This window comes from Streptopelia decaocto (genome assembly GCF_964273445.1).
Source record: "Streptopelia decaocto genome assembly, contig: HAP1_SCAFFOLD_218, whole genome shotgun sequence".
Taxonomy (NCBI): Eukaryota; Metazoa; Chordata; class Aves; order Columbiformes; family Columbidae; genus Streptopelia; species Streptopelia decaocto.
Window position 1 is genome coordinate 47,303 of NW_028116015.1, and position 13,604 is coordinate 60,906.

Consider the following 13,604-nt stretch of genomic DNA (forward strand, 5'->3'; position numbering starts at 1 on the left):
TTTCGAGGTTTGTTGACATGCTTAGAGATTTTTCCAACATTTTGGAAATCCCGGTGAAACTTATGACATTCCGCAAAGATTCAAATCGCGGACAAGATTTTGATACTTTCACGTCAGAATCTCTAAAACTCTTCTTGAGAATCATAATATCAATGTTGACATGTTTCGAAGTATTTTTCAACATTTTGGTAATCCCGGTGAAACTTTTGACATTCTCGCAAAGTTTTCCAAATCGCCGACAAGATTTTGATACTTTCACGTCAAAATCTCTAAAACTCCTTTGGAGAAACATAAAATCAATGTTGACATGTTTCGAGGTTTTTTTCCACCGTTTTGGTAATCCCGGGGAAACATTTGAAATTTTCAGAAAATATTCCAAAACCCCGACAAAATGGTGACACTTCCACGTGAAAATCTCTAAAACTCCATTGGAGATTCTTAAAATCAATGTTGACATGTTTCGAGGTATTTTTCAAAATTTTTGAAATCCCGGTGAAACTTTTACTATTCTTGGAAATTTTCCAAGCCCCCGAGAAAATTGTGACACGTTCACGTCAGAATCTTTAAAATTCCACTTGAGAATCATAAAATCAATGTTGACACGTTTCGAGTTCTTTTCGACCATTTGGAAATCTCGGTGAAACTTCTGACATTCTCGCAAAGTCTTCCAAGTCCCCGATAGGGCTTTGACACTTTCACGTCAAAATCTCTGAAACTCCATTTGAGAATCATAAAATCAATGTTGATATGTTTCGAGGTTTATTGACATGTTTAGAGTTTTTTCCAACATTTTGGAAATCCCGGTGAAACTTACGACATTTTCGCAAAGTTTCAAATCGCCGACAAGATTTTGATACTTTCACGTCAAAATCTCTAAAACTCTTCTTGAGAATGATAAAATCAATGTTGACATGTTTCGAGGTATTTTTCAACATTTTGGTAATCCCGGTGAAACTTTTGACATTCTCGCAAAGTTTTCCAAATCGCCGACAAGATTTTGATACTTTCACGTCAAAATCTCTAAAACTCCTTTGGAGAAACATAAAATCAATGTTGACATGTTTCGAGGTTTGTTGACATGTTTAGAGTTTTTTCCAACATTTTGGAAATCCCGGTGAAACTTATGACATTCCGCAAAGTTTCAAATCGCCGACAAGATTTTGATACTTTCACGTCAAAATCTCTAAAACTCTTCTTGAGAATCATAAAATCAATGTTGACATTTTTTCGAGGTATTTTTCAACATTTTGGTAATCCCGGTGAAACTTTTGACATTCTCGCAAAGTTTTCCAAATCCCCGACAAGACGTTGAAACTTTCACGTCAAAATCTCTAAAACTCCTTTTGAGAAACATAAAATCAATGTTGACATGTTTCGAGGTTTTTTTCAACATTTGGGAAATCCCGGGGAAACATTTGAAATTTTCAGAAAATATTCCAAAACCCCGACTAAATGGTGACACTTTCACGTGAAAATCTCTAAAACTCCATTGGAGATTCTTAAAATCAATGTTGACATGATTGGTATTCCCTGCAAAATGTTGAAAGTCCTGGTGAACCTTTTGAAATTCTCGGGAAATGTTCCAAATCCCCGACAAAATTGTGACACTTTCACGTCAGAATCTCTAAAACTCCTTTTGAGAATCATAAAATCAATGTTGACATGTTTCGAGTTCTTTTCGACCATTTGGAAATCCCGGTGAAACTTCTGACATTTTCGCAAAGTTTTCCAAATCCCCGATAAGGTTTTGACCGTGTCCCCCAGGGCCACCTCCCCGTCCCCAGCCCCATGTCCCCAGCCCCGTGTCACCCAGGGCCACCTCCCCGTCCCCAACCCCGTGTCCCCATCCCCGTATCCCCTCCCACAGCCCCACGTCCCCAGCCCCGTGCCACCCAGGGCCACCTCCCCGTCCCCAACCCCGTGTCCCCTCCCGCAGCCCCATGTCCCCAGCCCCGTGTCACCCAGGGCCACCTCCCCGTCCCCAGCCCTGCATCCACTCCCGCAGCCCCTTATCTCCCTCCCGCAGCCCTGTGTCCCCGTCCCCAGCCCCGTGTCCCTCTGCTCGGGGTCCCGGGGAGCAGGGAGAGCCGGGGCCGCCCTGTCCCCCCGCCCCCCCCCGGCTCCGTCCCGCGCCGCACCTGGGGCTGCGCTGTTGGAGCCGTTGGAGCCGCCGGACCCCCCGTCCGCACCTGCAGAGAGAACCAGCCGTGAGCGCCGGCGCCGGGAGCCGCGGCCACGCTGCAGCCCCCACAGGCGCCACCAGCACCGGGGGGACAGCGACAGCGGCCACAAAGTGCAGAGAATGCAGCCGGATGCGCCCCCAGTACTCACCGGGCGCCACGCCGTAGCCCTTCTGCGTCTTCCCTAAGGAGACAAAGAGGTGCCGGCACCCACCGCGGGGGATCCCCGAGTGCCCGGCCCCCCGCGCCCTCGCCGGCCCCGCTTTACCTGAGCGGCGCCGCCAGACGGCGACTCCGGCGCCCACGGCGCTGACAAGCAGGACGGCGGTGGCCACGGCCCCCAGGATGGTGAGCAGGCTGGACTCTGGCTCTGGGGAGGGCACGGGTGTGAGGGGGGAACCGAACCCACCGTGCCCCGCGCCCCCGCGCCCACGGGCCTCACCGCTGGCGAACAGCCGCGGCTCGGGCAGGCTGGCGTGCTCCACGCGGCACCGGAACCTGTCCCGCTCCTCCGGCCGCGCCTCGATGGTCGCCCACGTGTAGTAGGTGCCGTCGCCGTTGGGCACGATGCCGCCCCACTCGGTGTCCTGGTCCCGGACCTCGCCGTCCTTGAGCCAGCTGACGCCGATGGGCCGCGGGTAGAAGCCGAACGCGCGGCAGCGCAGGGTCAGGATCCCGTGCGCCTCCGACGCCGACACCCGCACCGTGGGCGGCTCTGGAAGGGCAGCGGTGAGCGCCGGCACATGCGCCATCCCCGGTGGCTCCGGCGTCCCCAGCGTCCCCGGCGTCCCTCACCTTTCCGCTCCAGCACGTCGCGCCCGTAGCTCAGGTATCTCCGCAGCCACTCGATGCAGGTGTTCTCCACGAAGTGCTTCACCCACTCGGCTTCAGCCGTGTCCTCCCACCTCCTCTTGGTGTACTGTGCCGCCACGTCCACCGCGGTGAACGTCATGGTGTCCAGGTCCAAGGCGATGTAATCCTTCCCGTCGTAGGCGGACTGAAAATACCCCCTGGTGCTGCCGTCCTCCAGGAGGTCACAGCCGAACATGCCCTGCATGGTGTGAACCCCTGAAACACAACCAGGGACAGGGGGACGTTCAGTGGGGCACAGAGCCCTGGTAGCGCCCCCACCCAGCCCTGCATGAGCCCGGGGGGTCGGGCCCACAGCACCCGGGCTGCCCCACGGAGTGTGACACAGAGCCCTGCACACGGGGCACGGCCAGGCTGCACCGGCCCCATGGCACCCGGGACAGGACGGGCTGGGACGGGGACCCAGGAGCTGTGGGGACAGGACGGGCTGGGACGGGGACCCAGGAGCTGGGGGGACAGGAGGGGCTGGGACGGGGGACCCAGGAGCTGGGGGGACAGGACGGGCTGGGACGGGGGACCCAGGAGCTGGGGGGACAGGAGGGGCTGGGACGGGGACCCAGGAGCTGTGGGGACAGGAGGGGCTGGGAATGGGGACCCAGGAGCTGTGGGGACAGGAGGGGCTGGGACGGGGACCCAGGAGCTGGGGGGACAGGAGGGGCTGGGACGGGGACCCAGGAGCTGTGGGGACAGGAGGGGCTGGGACTGGGGACCCAGGAGCTGGGGGGACAGGAGGGGCTGGGACGGGGACCCAGGAGATGGGGGGACAGGACGGGCTGGGACAGGGGACCCAGGAGCTGTGGGGACAGGAGGGGCTGGGACGGGGACCCAGGAGCTGTGGGGACAGGACGGGCTGGGACGGGGACCCAGGAGCTGTGCAGACAGGAGGGGCTGGGACGGGGGACCCAGGAGCTGTGTGGACAGGACGGGCTGGGACGGGGGACCCAGGAGCCCCCAGACCCAGGACATGGGTGCTGGTGGGGGGATGTGCTGGGCTGGGCTAGGGGATCCAGAAGCCCCCCCCCGGCTCTGGGACGGGGGATCCAGAAGCCCCCCACCCAGCCCCACGGAGCCCCCCCCCCAGCCCCACGGAGCCCCACGGAGCCCCCCCCCAGCCCCACGGAGCCCCACCCGGCCCCACGGAGCCCCCACTCACCCCGGCTCTGGTTGTAGTAGTCCCGCAGAATTTCCAGGTGCTCGCGGTTAATCTGCTGACAGTCCAGTGCGATCTGGGTCTCTCCGTTCCAGTAGTGCTGGTCCAGATTCGCCGCCATCCAGTTGGCCCGGGGCACCGCCCGCCCGGTGTCGCTGTCGTACTGCATGATGGGGTTCCCGTCCACGTACCCCATGGCCATGAACTCAGGCACCCCCGGGCTGGGCTCCGACACCCCAACACCAAAGTAGCGCAGGGAGTGGGGCCCTGCGGGGACGGGGGGGCAGTGAGACGGGGTGAAGGTGCCGGGACGGGTGGGGGGCCCGGGGAGCAGATGGGGTGCGGGGCAGCGTCAGGGGGGACGTGACTGGGGAGGGATATTGGGGGGGCGAGTTGTGTCCTGGGTCCAGGAACGGAAGCCCAGAAGTGGTTGGGGGACCCGAGTTGCCCAGGAAGGTGGATCCAGGGGGTCCCGGTGCCCTGGGAAGGGGGTTCAGGGGTTCCAGGGGGTCCCGGTGCCCAGGGAAGGGGGTTCAGGGGTTCCAGGGGGTCCCGGTGCCCAAGGCAAACAGTCCAGGGGGTCCTGGTGCCCAGGGAAAGGGGGTTCAGGGGGGTCCAGGGGGTTCCAGTGCCCAGGAAAGGGGGGTCCAGGGGGTCCCGGTGCCCAGGAAAGGGGGGTCCAGGGGGGTGAAGGGGGTGCCGGTGCCCAGGAAAGGGGGTTCCAGGGGGTCCCGGTGCCCAAGGCAAAGGGTCCAGGGGGTCCCGGTGCCCAGGAAAGGGGGGTCCGGGGGGTCCAGGGGGTCCCGGCCCCCGCGCTCACCGCTCGCCGCCCCGCCCAGGGCCCCCAGCAGCAGCAGCAGCCGCAGAACCGCCGCCCGTCCCGGCCCCATGGCTGCGCGGCTCCGCTCCGCTCCTCTGCCGCTGCTCTCCTCAGGGGACCCGCCGCAAAGCCCCGCCCCGAGCTCCGGCTCCACCCCCGCCCCTCTCCGCCATTGGCCCCGCCGCCGCCCGCCAATGGCCGCACGGTCAGTGCCTGACGTCACCAAGCGCCAGGCAGATCCCGGCTCCGCAGGTTGGAGGCGAAAGCGAAAGCGCCGGAGGCAGCGCGGGGGGCGGGGACAGGGAACGGGGACCCCGTGACCCCCTGGCGGCCCCGCCCCGCCGGGACCCTCGGGCCGGGACCCCCACGGGGCAGCCCCGCCCCCAGCGCCCCGGACCCCTCACCAGGGTCGAGACCCCCGACCCCCCAACTCCCGGTGTCCCCTGTGCCCAGTGTCCCCTGTTTCAACTGGAATTTTAGCAATTTTGACGTGAAATTGTAAACATGTTGAGGTGGATTTGGAAAATTCTAGAGAGAATTGTAAAAGCTTCAACAGGATTTCAACAATGTTGAGAGGGATTTGAAAAGTTTCAATGGGAATGTGAAGTATTGGGACGAAAATTGGAAAATTTTTCAGGGACGTTGAAAAAATTACAACTGGAATTTTAGCAATTTTGACGTGAAATTGTAAACATGTGGACATGGATTTTGAAAATTCTTGAGAGAATTGTAAAAGCTTCATCAGGATTTCAACAATTTTGAGAGGGATTTGAAAGTTTCGTCCCAGTTCTTCACATTCAAATTGAAAATTTTCAAATCCCTCTCAACATTGTTGAAATCCTTTTGAAAGTTTAAATGCTGTTGAAGCTTTTACAATTCTCTCTAGAATTTTCAAAATCCACCTCAACATGTTTACAATTTCACGTCAAAATTGCTAAAATTCCAGTTGGAGTGTTGACAAGTTTCGAGTTCTTTTCGACCATTTGGACATCCCGGAGAAACTTCTGACACTCTCTCACAGTTTTCCAAATCCCCGACAAGACGTTGAAACTTTCACGTCAGAATCTCTAAAACACTAGTTGAGAATCATAAAATCAATGTTGACATGTTCAGAGTTTTTTCCACCGTTTTAGATATCCCGGGGAAACTTTTGACATTCTCGCAGTTTCAAATCGCCGACAAGATTTTGATACTTTCACGTCAAAATCTCTAAAACTACTTTTGAGAATCATAAAATCAATGTTGACATGTTTCGAGGTTTTTTTCAACATTTTGGTAAACCCGGGGAGACATTTGAAATTTTCAGAAAAGATTCCAAAACCCCGATAAAATGGTGACACTTTCACGTGAAAATCTCTAAAACTCCAGTGGAGATTCTTAAAATCAATGTTGACATGTTTAGAGTTTTTTCCAACTTTTTGGAAATCCCTGTGAATCTTTTGAAATTCTACGGAAATTTTCCAAATCCCCGACAAAATGGTGACACTTTCATGTCAAATTCTCTAAAACTTCAGTGGAGATTCTTAAAATCAATGTTGACAGCTTTGGAGTTCCCTTCAAAATTTTGAAAATCCCGGTGAAACTTTTGAAATTCTCCGGAAATTTTCCAAACCCCCGAGAAAATTGTGACACTTTCACGTCAGAATCTCTAAAACTCCACTTGAGAATCATAAAATCAATGTTGACATGTTTCGAGTTTTTTCCACCGTTTTGGATATCCCGGGGAAACTTTTGACATTCTCGCAAAGTTTTCCAAGTCGCCAACAAGATTTTGATACTTTCACGTCAAAATCTCTAAAACTCTTTTTGAGAATCATAAAATCAATGTTGACATGTTTCGAGGTTTTTTTCAACATTTTGGAAGTCCCGAGGAAACATTTGAAATTTTCAGAAAATATTCCAAATTCCCGACAAAATGGTGACACTTTCACGTCAGAATCTCTAAAACTCCACTTGAGAATCATAAAATCAATGTTGATATGTTTCGAGGTTTATTGACATGTTTAGAGTTTTTTCCAACATTTTGAAATCCCGGTGAAACTTACGACATTTTCGCAAAGTTTTCCAAATCCCCGAAAAGGTTTTGACACTTTCACGTCAAAATGTCTGAATCTCCAGTGGAGATTCTTAAAATCAATGTTGACATGATTGGAATTCCCTGCAAAATGTTGGAAATCCCGGTGAAACTTTTGAAATTCTTGGAAATTTTCCAAATCTCCGAGAAAATTGTGACACTTTCACGTCAGAATCTCTAAAACTCCACTTGAGAATCATAAAATCAGTGTTGGCATGTTTCGAGTTCTTTTCGACCATTTGGACATCCCGGACAAACTTCTGACATTCTCGCAAAGTTTTCCAAGTAGCCAACAAGATTTTGATACTTTCAAGTCAAAATCTCCAAAACTCTTTTTGAGAATCATAAAATCAATGTTGACATGTTTCGAGGTTTGTTCACATGTTTAGAGTTTTTTCCAACATTTTGGGAATCCCGGTGAAACTTTTGACATTCTCGCAAAGTTTTCCAAATCGCCGACTAGATTTTGATACTTTCACGTCAAAATCTCTAAAACTCTTCTTGAGAATCATAAAATCAATGTTGACATGTTTCGAGGTATTTTTCAACGTTTTGGTAATCCCGGTGAAACTTTTGACATTCTCGCAAAGTTTTCCAAATCCCCGACAAGACGTTGAAACTTTCACGTCAAAATATCTAAAACTCCTTTTGAGAAACATAAAATCAATGTTGACATGTTTCGAGGTTTTTTTCAACATTTGGGAAATCCCGGGGAAACATTTGAAATTTTCAGAAAATATTCCAAAACCCCGACTAAATGGTGACACTTTCACGTGAAAATCTCTAAAACTCCTTTGGAGATTCTTAAAATCAATGTTGACATGATTGGTATTCCCTGCAAAATGTTGAAAGTCCCGGTGAACCTTTTGAAATTCTCGGGAAATGTTCCAAATCCCCGACAAAACTGTGACACTTTCACGTCAGAATCTCTAAAACTCCAGTTGAGAATCATAAAATCAATGTTGACATGTTTCGAGGTTTGTTGACATGTTTAGAGTTTTTTCCAACATTTTGAAAATCCCGGTGAAACTTATGACATTCTCGCAAAGTTTCAAATCGCCGACAAGATTTTGATACTTTCACGTCAAAATCTCTAAAACTCTTCTTGAGAATGATAAAATCAATGTTGACATGTTTCGAGGTATTTTTCAACATTTTGGTAATCCCGGTGAAACTTTTGACATTCTCGCAAAGTTTTCCAAATCGCCGACAAGATTTTGGTACTTTCACGTCAAAATCTCTGAAACTCCAGTGGCGATTCTTAAAATCAATGTTGACATGATTAAAATTCCCTGCAAAATGTTGGAAATCCCGGTGAAACTTTTGAAATTCTTGGAAATTTTCAAAATCCCCGAGAAAATTGTGACACTTTCACGTCAGAATCTCTAAAACTCCTTTTGAGAAACATAAAATCAGTGTAGACATGTTTCGAGTTCTTTTCGACCATTTGGACATCCCGGACAAACTTCTGACATTCTCGCAAAGTTTCCAAATCGCCAACAAGATTTTGATACTTTCAAGTCAAAATCTCCAAAACTCTTTTTGAGAATCATAATATCAATGTTGACATGTTTCGAGGTTTTTTCCAACATTTTGGAAATCCCGAGGAAACATTTGAAATTTTCAGAAAATATTCCAAATTCCCAACAAAATGGTGACACTTTCACGTCAGAATCTCTGAAACTCCAGTTGAGAATCATAAAATCAATGTTGACATGTTTCGAGGTTTGTTGACATGTTTAGAGTTTTTTCCAACATTTTGGAAATCTCGGTGAAACTTATGACATTCCGCAAAGTTTCAAATCGCCGACAAGATTTTGATACTTTCACGTCAAAATCTCTAAAACTCTTCTTGAGAATCATAAAATCAATGTTGACATGTTTCGAAGTATTTTTCAACATTTTGGTAATCCCGGTGAAACTTTTGACATTCTCGCAAAGTTTTCCAAATCGCCGACAAGATTTTGATACTTTCACGTCAAAATCTCTAAAACTCTTCTTGAGAATCATAAAATCAATGTTGACATGTTTCGAAGTATTTTTCAACATTTTGGTAATCCCGGTGAAACTTTTGACATTCTCGCAAAGTTTTCCAAATCGCCGACAAGATTTTGATACTTTCACGTCAAAATCTCTAAAACTCCCTTGGAGAAACATAAAATCAATGTTGACATGTTTCGAGGTTTTTTTCCACCGTTTTGGTAATCCCGGGGAAACATTTGAAATTTTCAGAAAATATTCCAAAACCCCGACTAAATGGTGACACTTTCACGTGAAAATCTCTAAAACTCCATTGGAGATTCTTAAAATCAATGTTGACATGATTGGTATTCCCTGCAAAATGTTGAAAGTCCTGGTGAACCTTTTGAAATTCTCGGGAAATGTTCCAAATCCCCGACAAAATTGTGACACTTTCACGTCAGAATCTCTAAAACTCCTTTTGAGAATCATAAAATCAATGTTGACATGTTTCGAGTTCTTTTCGACCATTTGGAAATCCCGGTGAAACTTCTGACATTTTCGCAAAGTTTTCCAAATCCCCGATAAGGTTTTGACCGTGTCCCCCAGGGCCACCTCCCCGTCCCCAGCCCCATGTCCCCAGCCCCGTGTCACCCAGGGCCACCTCCCCGTCCCCAACCCCGTGTCCCCATCCCCGTATCCCCTCCCACAGCCCCACGTCCCCAGCCCCGTGCCACCCAGGGCCACCTCCCCGTCCCCAACCCCGTGTCCCCTCCCGCAGCCCCATGTCCCCAGCCCCGTGTCACCCAGGGCCACCTCCCCGTCCCCAGCCCTGCATCCACTCCCGCAGCCCCTTATCTCCCTCCCGCAGCCCTGTGTCCCCGTCCCCAGCCCCGTGTCCCTCTGCTCGGGGTCCCGGGGAGCAGGGAGAGCCGGGGCCGCCCTGTCCCCCCGTCCCCCCCCGGCTCCGTCCCGCGCCGCACCTGGGGCTGCGCTGTTGGAGCCGTTGGAGCCGCCGGACCCCCCGTCCGCACCTGCAGAGAGAACCAGCCGTGAGCGCCGGCGCCGGGAGCCGCGGCCACGCTGCAGCCCCCACAGGCGCCACCAGCACCGGGGGGACAGCGACAGCGGCCACAAAGTGCAGAGAATGCAGCCGGATGCGCCCCCAGTACTCACCGGGCGCCACGCCATAGCCCTTCTGCGTCTTCCCTAAGGAGACAAAGAGGTGCCGGCACCCACCGCGGGGGATCCCCGAGTGCCCGGCCCCCCGCGCCCTCGCCGGCCCCGCTTTACCTGAGCGGCGCCGCCAGACGGCGACTCCGGCGCCCACGGCGCTGACAAGCAGGACGGCGGTGGCCACGGCCCCCAGGATGGTGAGCAGGCTGGACTCTGGCTCTGGGGAGGGCACGGGTGTGAGGGGGGAACCGAACCCACCGTGCCCCGCGCCCCCGCGCCCACGGGCCTCACCGCTGGCGAACAGCCGCGGCTCGGGCAGGCTGGCGTGCTCCACGCGGCACCGGAACCTGTCCCGCTCCTCCGGCCGCGCCTCGATGGTCGCCCACGTGTAGTAGGTGCCGTCGCCGTTGGGCACGATGCCGCCCCACTCGGTGTCCTGGTCCCGGACCTCGCCGTCCTTGAGCCAGCTGACGCCGATGGGCCGCGGGTAGAAGCCGAACGCGCGGCAGCGCAGGGTCAGGATCCCGTGCGCCTCCGACGCCGACACCCGCACCGTGGGCGGCTCTGGAAGGGCAGCGGTGAGCGCCGGCACATGCGCCATCCCCGGTGGCTCCGGCGTCCCCAGCGTCCCCGGCGTCCCTCACCTTTCCGCTCCAGCACGTCGCGCCCGTAGCTCAGGTATCTCCGCAGCCACTCGATGCAGGTGTTCTCCACAAAGTGCTTCACCCACTCGGCTTCAGCCGTGTCCTCCCACCTCCTCTTGGTGTACTGTGCCGCCACGTCCACCGCGGTGAACGTCATGGTGTCCAGGTCCAAGGCGATGTAATCCTTCCCGTCGTAGGCGGACTGAAAATACCCCCTGGTGCTGCCGTCCTCCAGGAGGTCACAGCCGAACATGCCCTGCATGGTGTGAACCCCTGAAACACAACCAGGGACAGGGGGACGTTCAGTGGGGCACAGAGCCCTGGTAGCGCCCCCACCCAGCCCTGCATGAGCCCGGGGGGTTGGGCCCACAGCACCCGGGCTGCCCCACGGAGTGTGACACAGAGCCCTGCACACGGGGCACGGCCAGGCTGCACCGGCCCCACGGCACCCGGGACAGGACGGGCTGGGACGGGGGACCCAGGAGCTGTGGGGACAGGAGGGGCTGGGACGGGGGACCCAGGAGCTGTGGGGACAGGAGAGGCTGGGACGGGGGACCCAGGAGCTGGGGGGACAGGAGAGGCTGGGACGGGGGACCCAGGAGCTGGGGGGACAGGAGGGGCTGGGACGGGGGACCCAGGAGCTGGGGGGACAGGAGGGGCTGGGAATGGGGACCCAGGAGCTGGGGGGACAGGAGGGGCTGGGACGGGGACCCAGGAGCTGGGGGGACAGGAGGGGCTGGGACGGGGACCCAGGAGCTGTGGGGACAGGAGGGGCTGGGACGGGGACCCAGGAGCTGGGGGGACAGGAGGGGCTGGGACGGGGGACCCAGGAGCTGGGGGAACAGGAGGGGCTGGGAATGGGGACCCAGGAGCTGGGGGGACAGGAGGGGCTGGGACGGGGACCCAGGAGATGGGGGGACAGGAGGGGCTGGGACAGGGGACCCAGGAGCTGTGGGGACAGGACGGGCTGGGACGGGGACCCAGGAGCTGTGTGGACAGGACGGGCTGGGACGGGGGACCCAGGAGCCCCCCAGACCTAGGACATGGGTGCTGGTGGGGGGATGTGCTGGGCTGGGCTAGGGGATCCAGAAGCCCCCCCCCGGCTCTGGGACGGGGGATCCAGAAGCCCCCCACCCAGCCCCACGGAGCCCCCCCCCCAGCCCCACGGAGCCCCACGGAGCCCCCCCCCAGCCCCACGGAGCCCCACCCGGCCCCACGGAGCCCCACCCGGCCCCACGGAGCCCCCACTCACCCCGGCTCTGGTTGTAGTAGTCCCGCAGAATTTCCAGGTGCTCGCGGTTAATCTGCTGACAGTCCAGTGCGATCTGGGTCTCTCCGTTCCAGTAGTGCTGGTCCAGATTCGCCGCCATCCAGTTGGCCCGGGGCACCGCCCGCCCGGTGTCGCTGTCGTACTGCATGATGGGGTTCCCGTCCTCGTACCCCATGGCCATGAACTCAGGCACCCCCGGGCTGGGCTCCGACACCCCAACACCAAAGTAGCGCAGGGAGTGGGGCCCTGCGGGGACGGGGGGGCAGTGAGACGGGGTGAAGGTGCCGGGACGGGTGGGGGGCCCGGGGAGCAGATGGGGTGCGGGGCAGCGTCAGGGGGGACGTGACTGGGGAGGGATATTGGGGGGGCGAGTTGTGTCCTGGGTCCAGGAACGGAAGCCCAGAAGTGGTTGGGGGACCCGAGTTGCCCAGGAAGGTGGATCCAGGGGGTCCCGGTGCCCTGGGAAGGGGGTTCAGGGGTTCCAGGGGGTCCCGGTGCCCAGGGAAGGGCGTTCAGGGGTTCCAGGGGGTCCCGGTGCCCAAGGCAAACAGTCCAGGGGGTCCTGGTGCCCAGGGAAGGGGGTTCAGGGGGGTCCAGGGGGTTCCAGTGCCCAGGAAAGGGGGGTCCAGGGGGTCCCGGTGCCCAGGAAAGGGGGTTCCAGGGGGGTGAAGGTGGATCCAGGGGGTCCCGGTGCCCTGGGAAGGGGGTTCAGGGGTTCCAGGGGGTGCCGGTGCCCAAGGCAAAGGGTCCAGGGGGTCCCGGTGCCCAGGAAAGGGGGGTCCGGGGGGTCCAGGGGGTCCCGGCCCCCGCGCTCACCGCTCGCCGCCCCGCCCAGGGCCCCCAGCAGCAGACGCAGAACCGCCGCCCGTCCCGGCCCCATGGCTGCGCGGCTCCGCTCCGCTCCTCTGCCGCTGCTCTCCTCAGGGGACCCGCCGCAAAGCCCCGCCCCGAGCTCCGGCTCCACCCCCGCCCCTCTCCGCCATTGGCCCCGCCGCCGCCCGCCAATGGCCGCACGGTCAGTGCCTGACGTCACCAAGCGCCAGGCAGATCCCGGCTCCGCAGGTTGGAGGCGAAAGCGAAAGCGCCGGAGGCAGCGCGGGGGGCGGGGACAGGGAACGGGGACCCCGTGACCCCCTGGCGGCCCCGCCCCGCCGGGACCCTCGGGCCGGGACCCCCACGGGGCAGCCCCGCCCCCAGCGCCCCGGACCCCTCACCAGGGTCGAGACCCCCGACCCCCCAACTCCCGGTGTCCCCTGTGCCCAGTGTCCCCTGTTTCAACTGGAATTTTAGCAATTTTGACGTGAAATTGTAAACATGTTGAGGTGGATTTGGAAAATTCTAGAGAGAATTGTAAAAGCTTCAACAGGATTTCAACAATGTTGAGAGGGATTTGAAAAGTTTCAATGGGAATGTGAAGTATTGGGACGAAAATTGGAAAATTTTTCAGGGACGTTGAAAAAA

The 13,604-nt window shown here is 56.0% G+C and overlaps 2 protein-coding genes across 5 annotated transcripts in view; both read right to left on the minus strand.

Annotated features, from left to right (window-relative positions):
* Positions 1–10,259, minus strand: part of LOC309452457 (uncharacterized protein) — a 30,585-nt gene extending 20,326 nt beyond the window's left edge. For 2 of the 4 annotated variants that reach the window (XM_082077078.1, XM_082077077.1), the window contains exons 1-7: positions 5,021–5,161; positions 4,204–4,467; positions 2,976–3,248; positions 2,623–2,895; positions 2,449–2,550; positions 2,332–2,364; positions 2,139–2,189 (exon numbers count right to left, since the gene is read on the minus strand). In XM_082077078.1, coding sequence (XP_081933204.1) covers positions 2,139–2,189; positions 2,332–2,364; positions 2,449–2,550; positions 2,623–2,895; positions 2,976–3,248; positions 4,204–4,467; positions 5,021–5,090 — 1,066 coding nt within the window. In that variant the 5' untranslated portion in view covers positions 5,091–5,161. Of the gene's footprint in view, positions 1–2,138; positions 2,190–2,331; positions 2,365–2,448; positions 2,551–2,622; positions 2,896–2,975; positions 3,249–4,203; positions 4,468–5,020; positions 5,162–10,036 lie in introns of those variants that run through there. The other 2 variants (XM_082077080.1, XM_082077079.1) reach the window with 2 other exon arrangements.
* A 3-nt stretch (positions 10,260–10,262) lies between these two features.
* Positions 10,263–13,071, minus strand: LOC309452459 (class I histocompatibility antigen, F10 alpha chain-like; the record flags this gene model as incomplete). Its single annotated transcript, XM_082077082.1, has 5 exons — positions 12,960–13,071; positions 12,126–12,389; positions 10,874–11,146; positions 10,488–10,793; positions 10,263–10,387 (listed from the first exon to the last, which is right to left on the minus strand). The coding sequence occupies exons 1-5, from the start codon at positions 13,021–13,023 to the stop codon at positions 10,263–10,265; spliced, it is 1,032 nt and encodes a 343-aa protein (XP_081933208.1). The 5' UTR covers positions 13,024–13,071.
* Between the last annotated feature and the right edge of the window lie 533 nt (positions 13,072–13,604).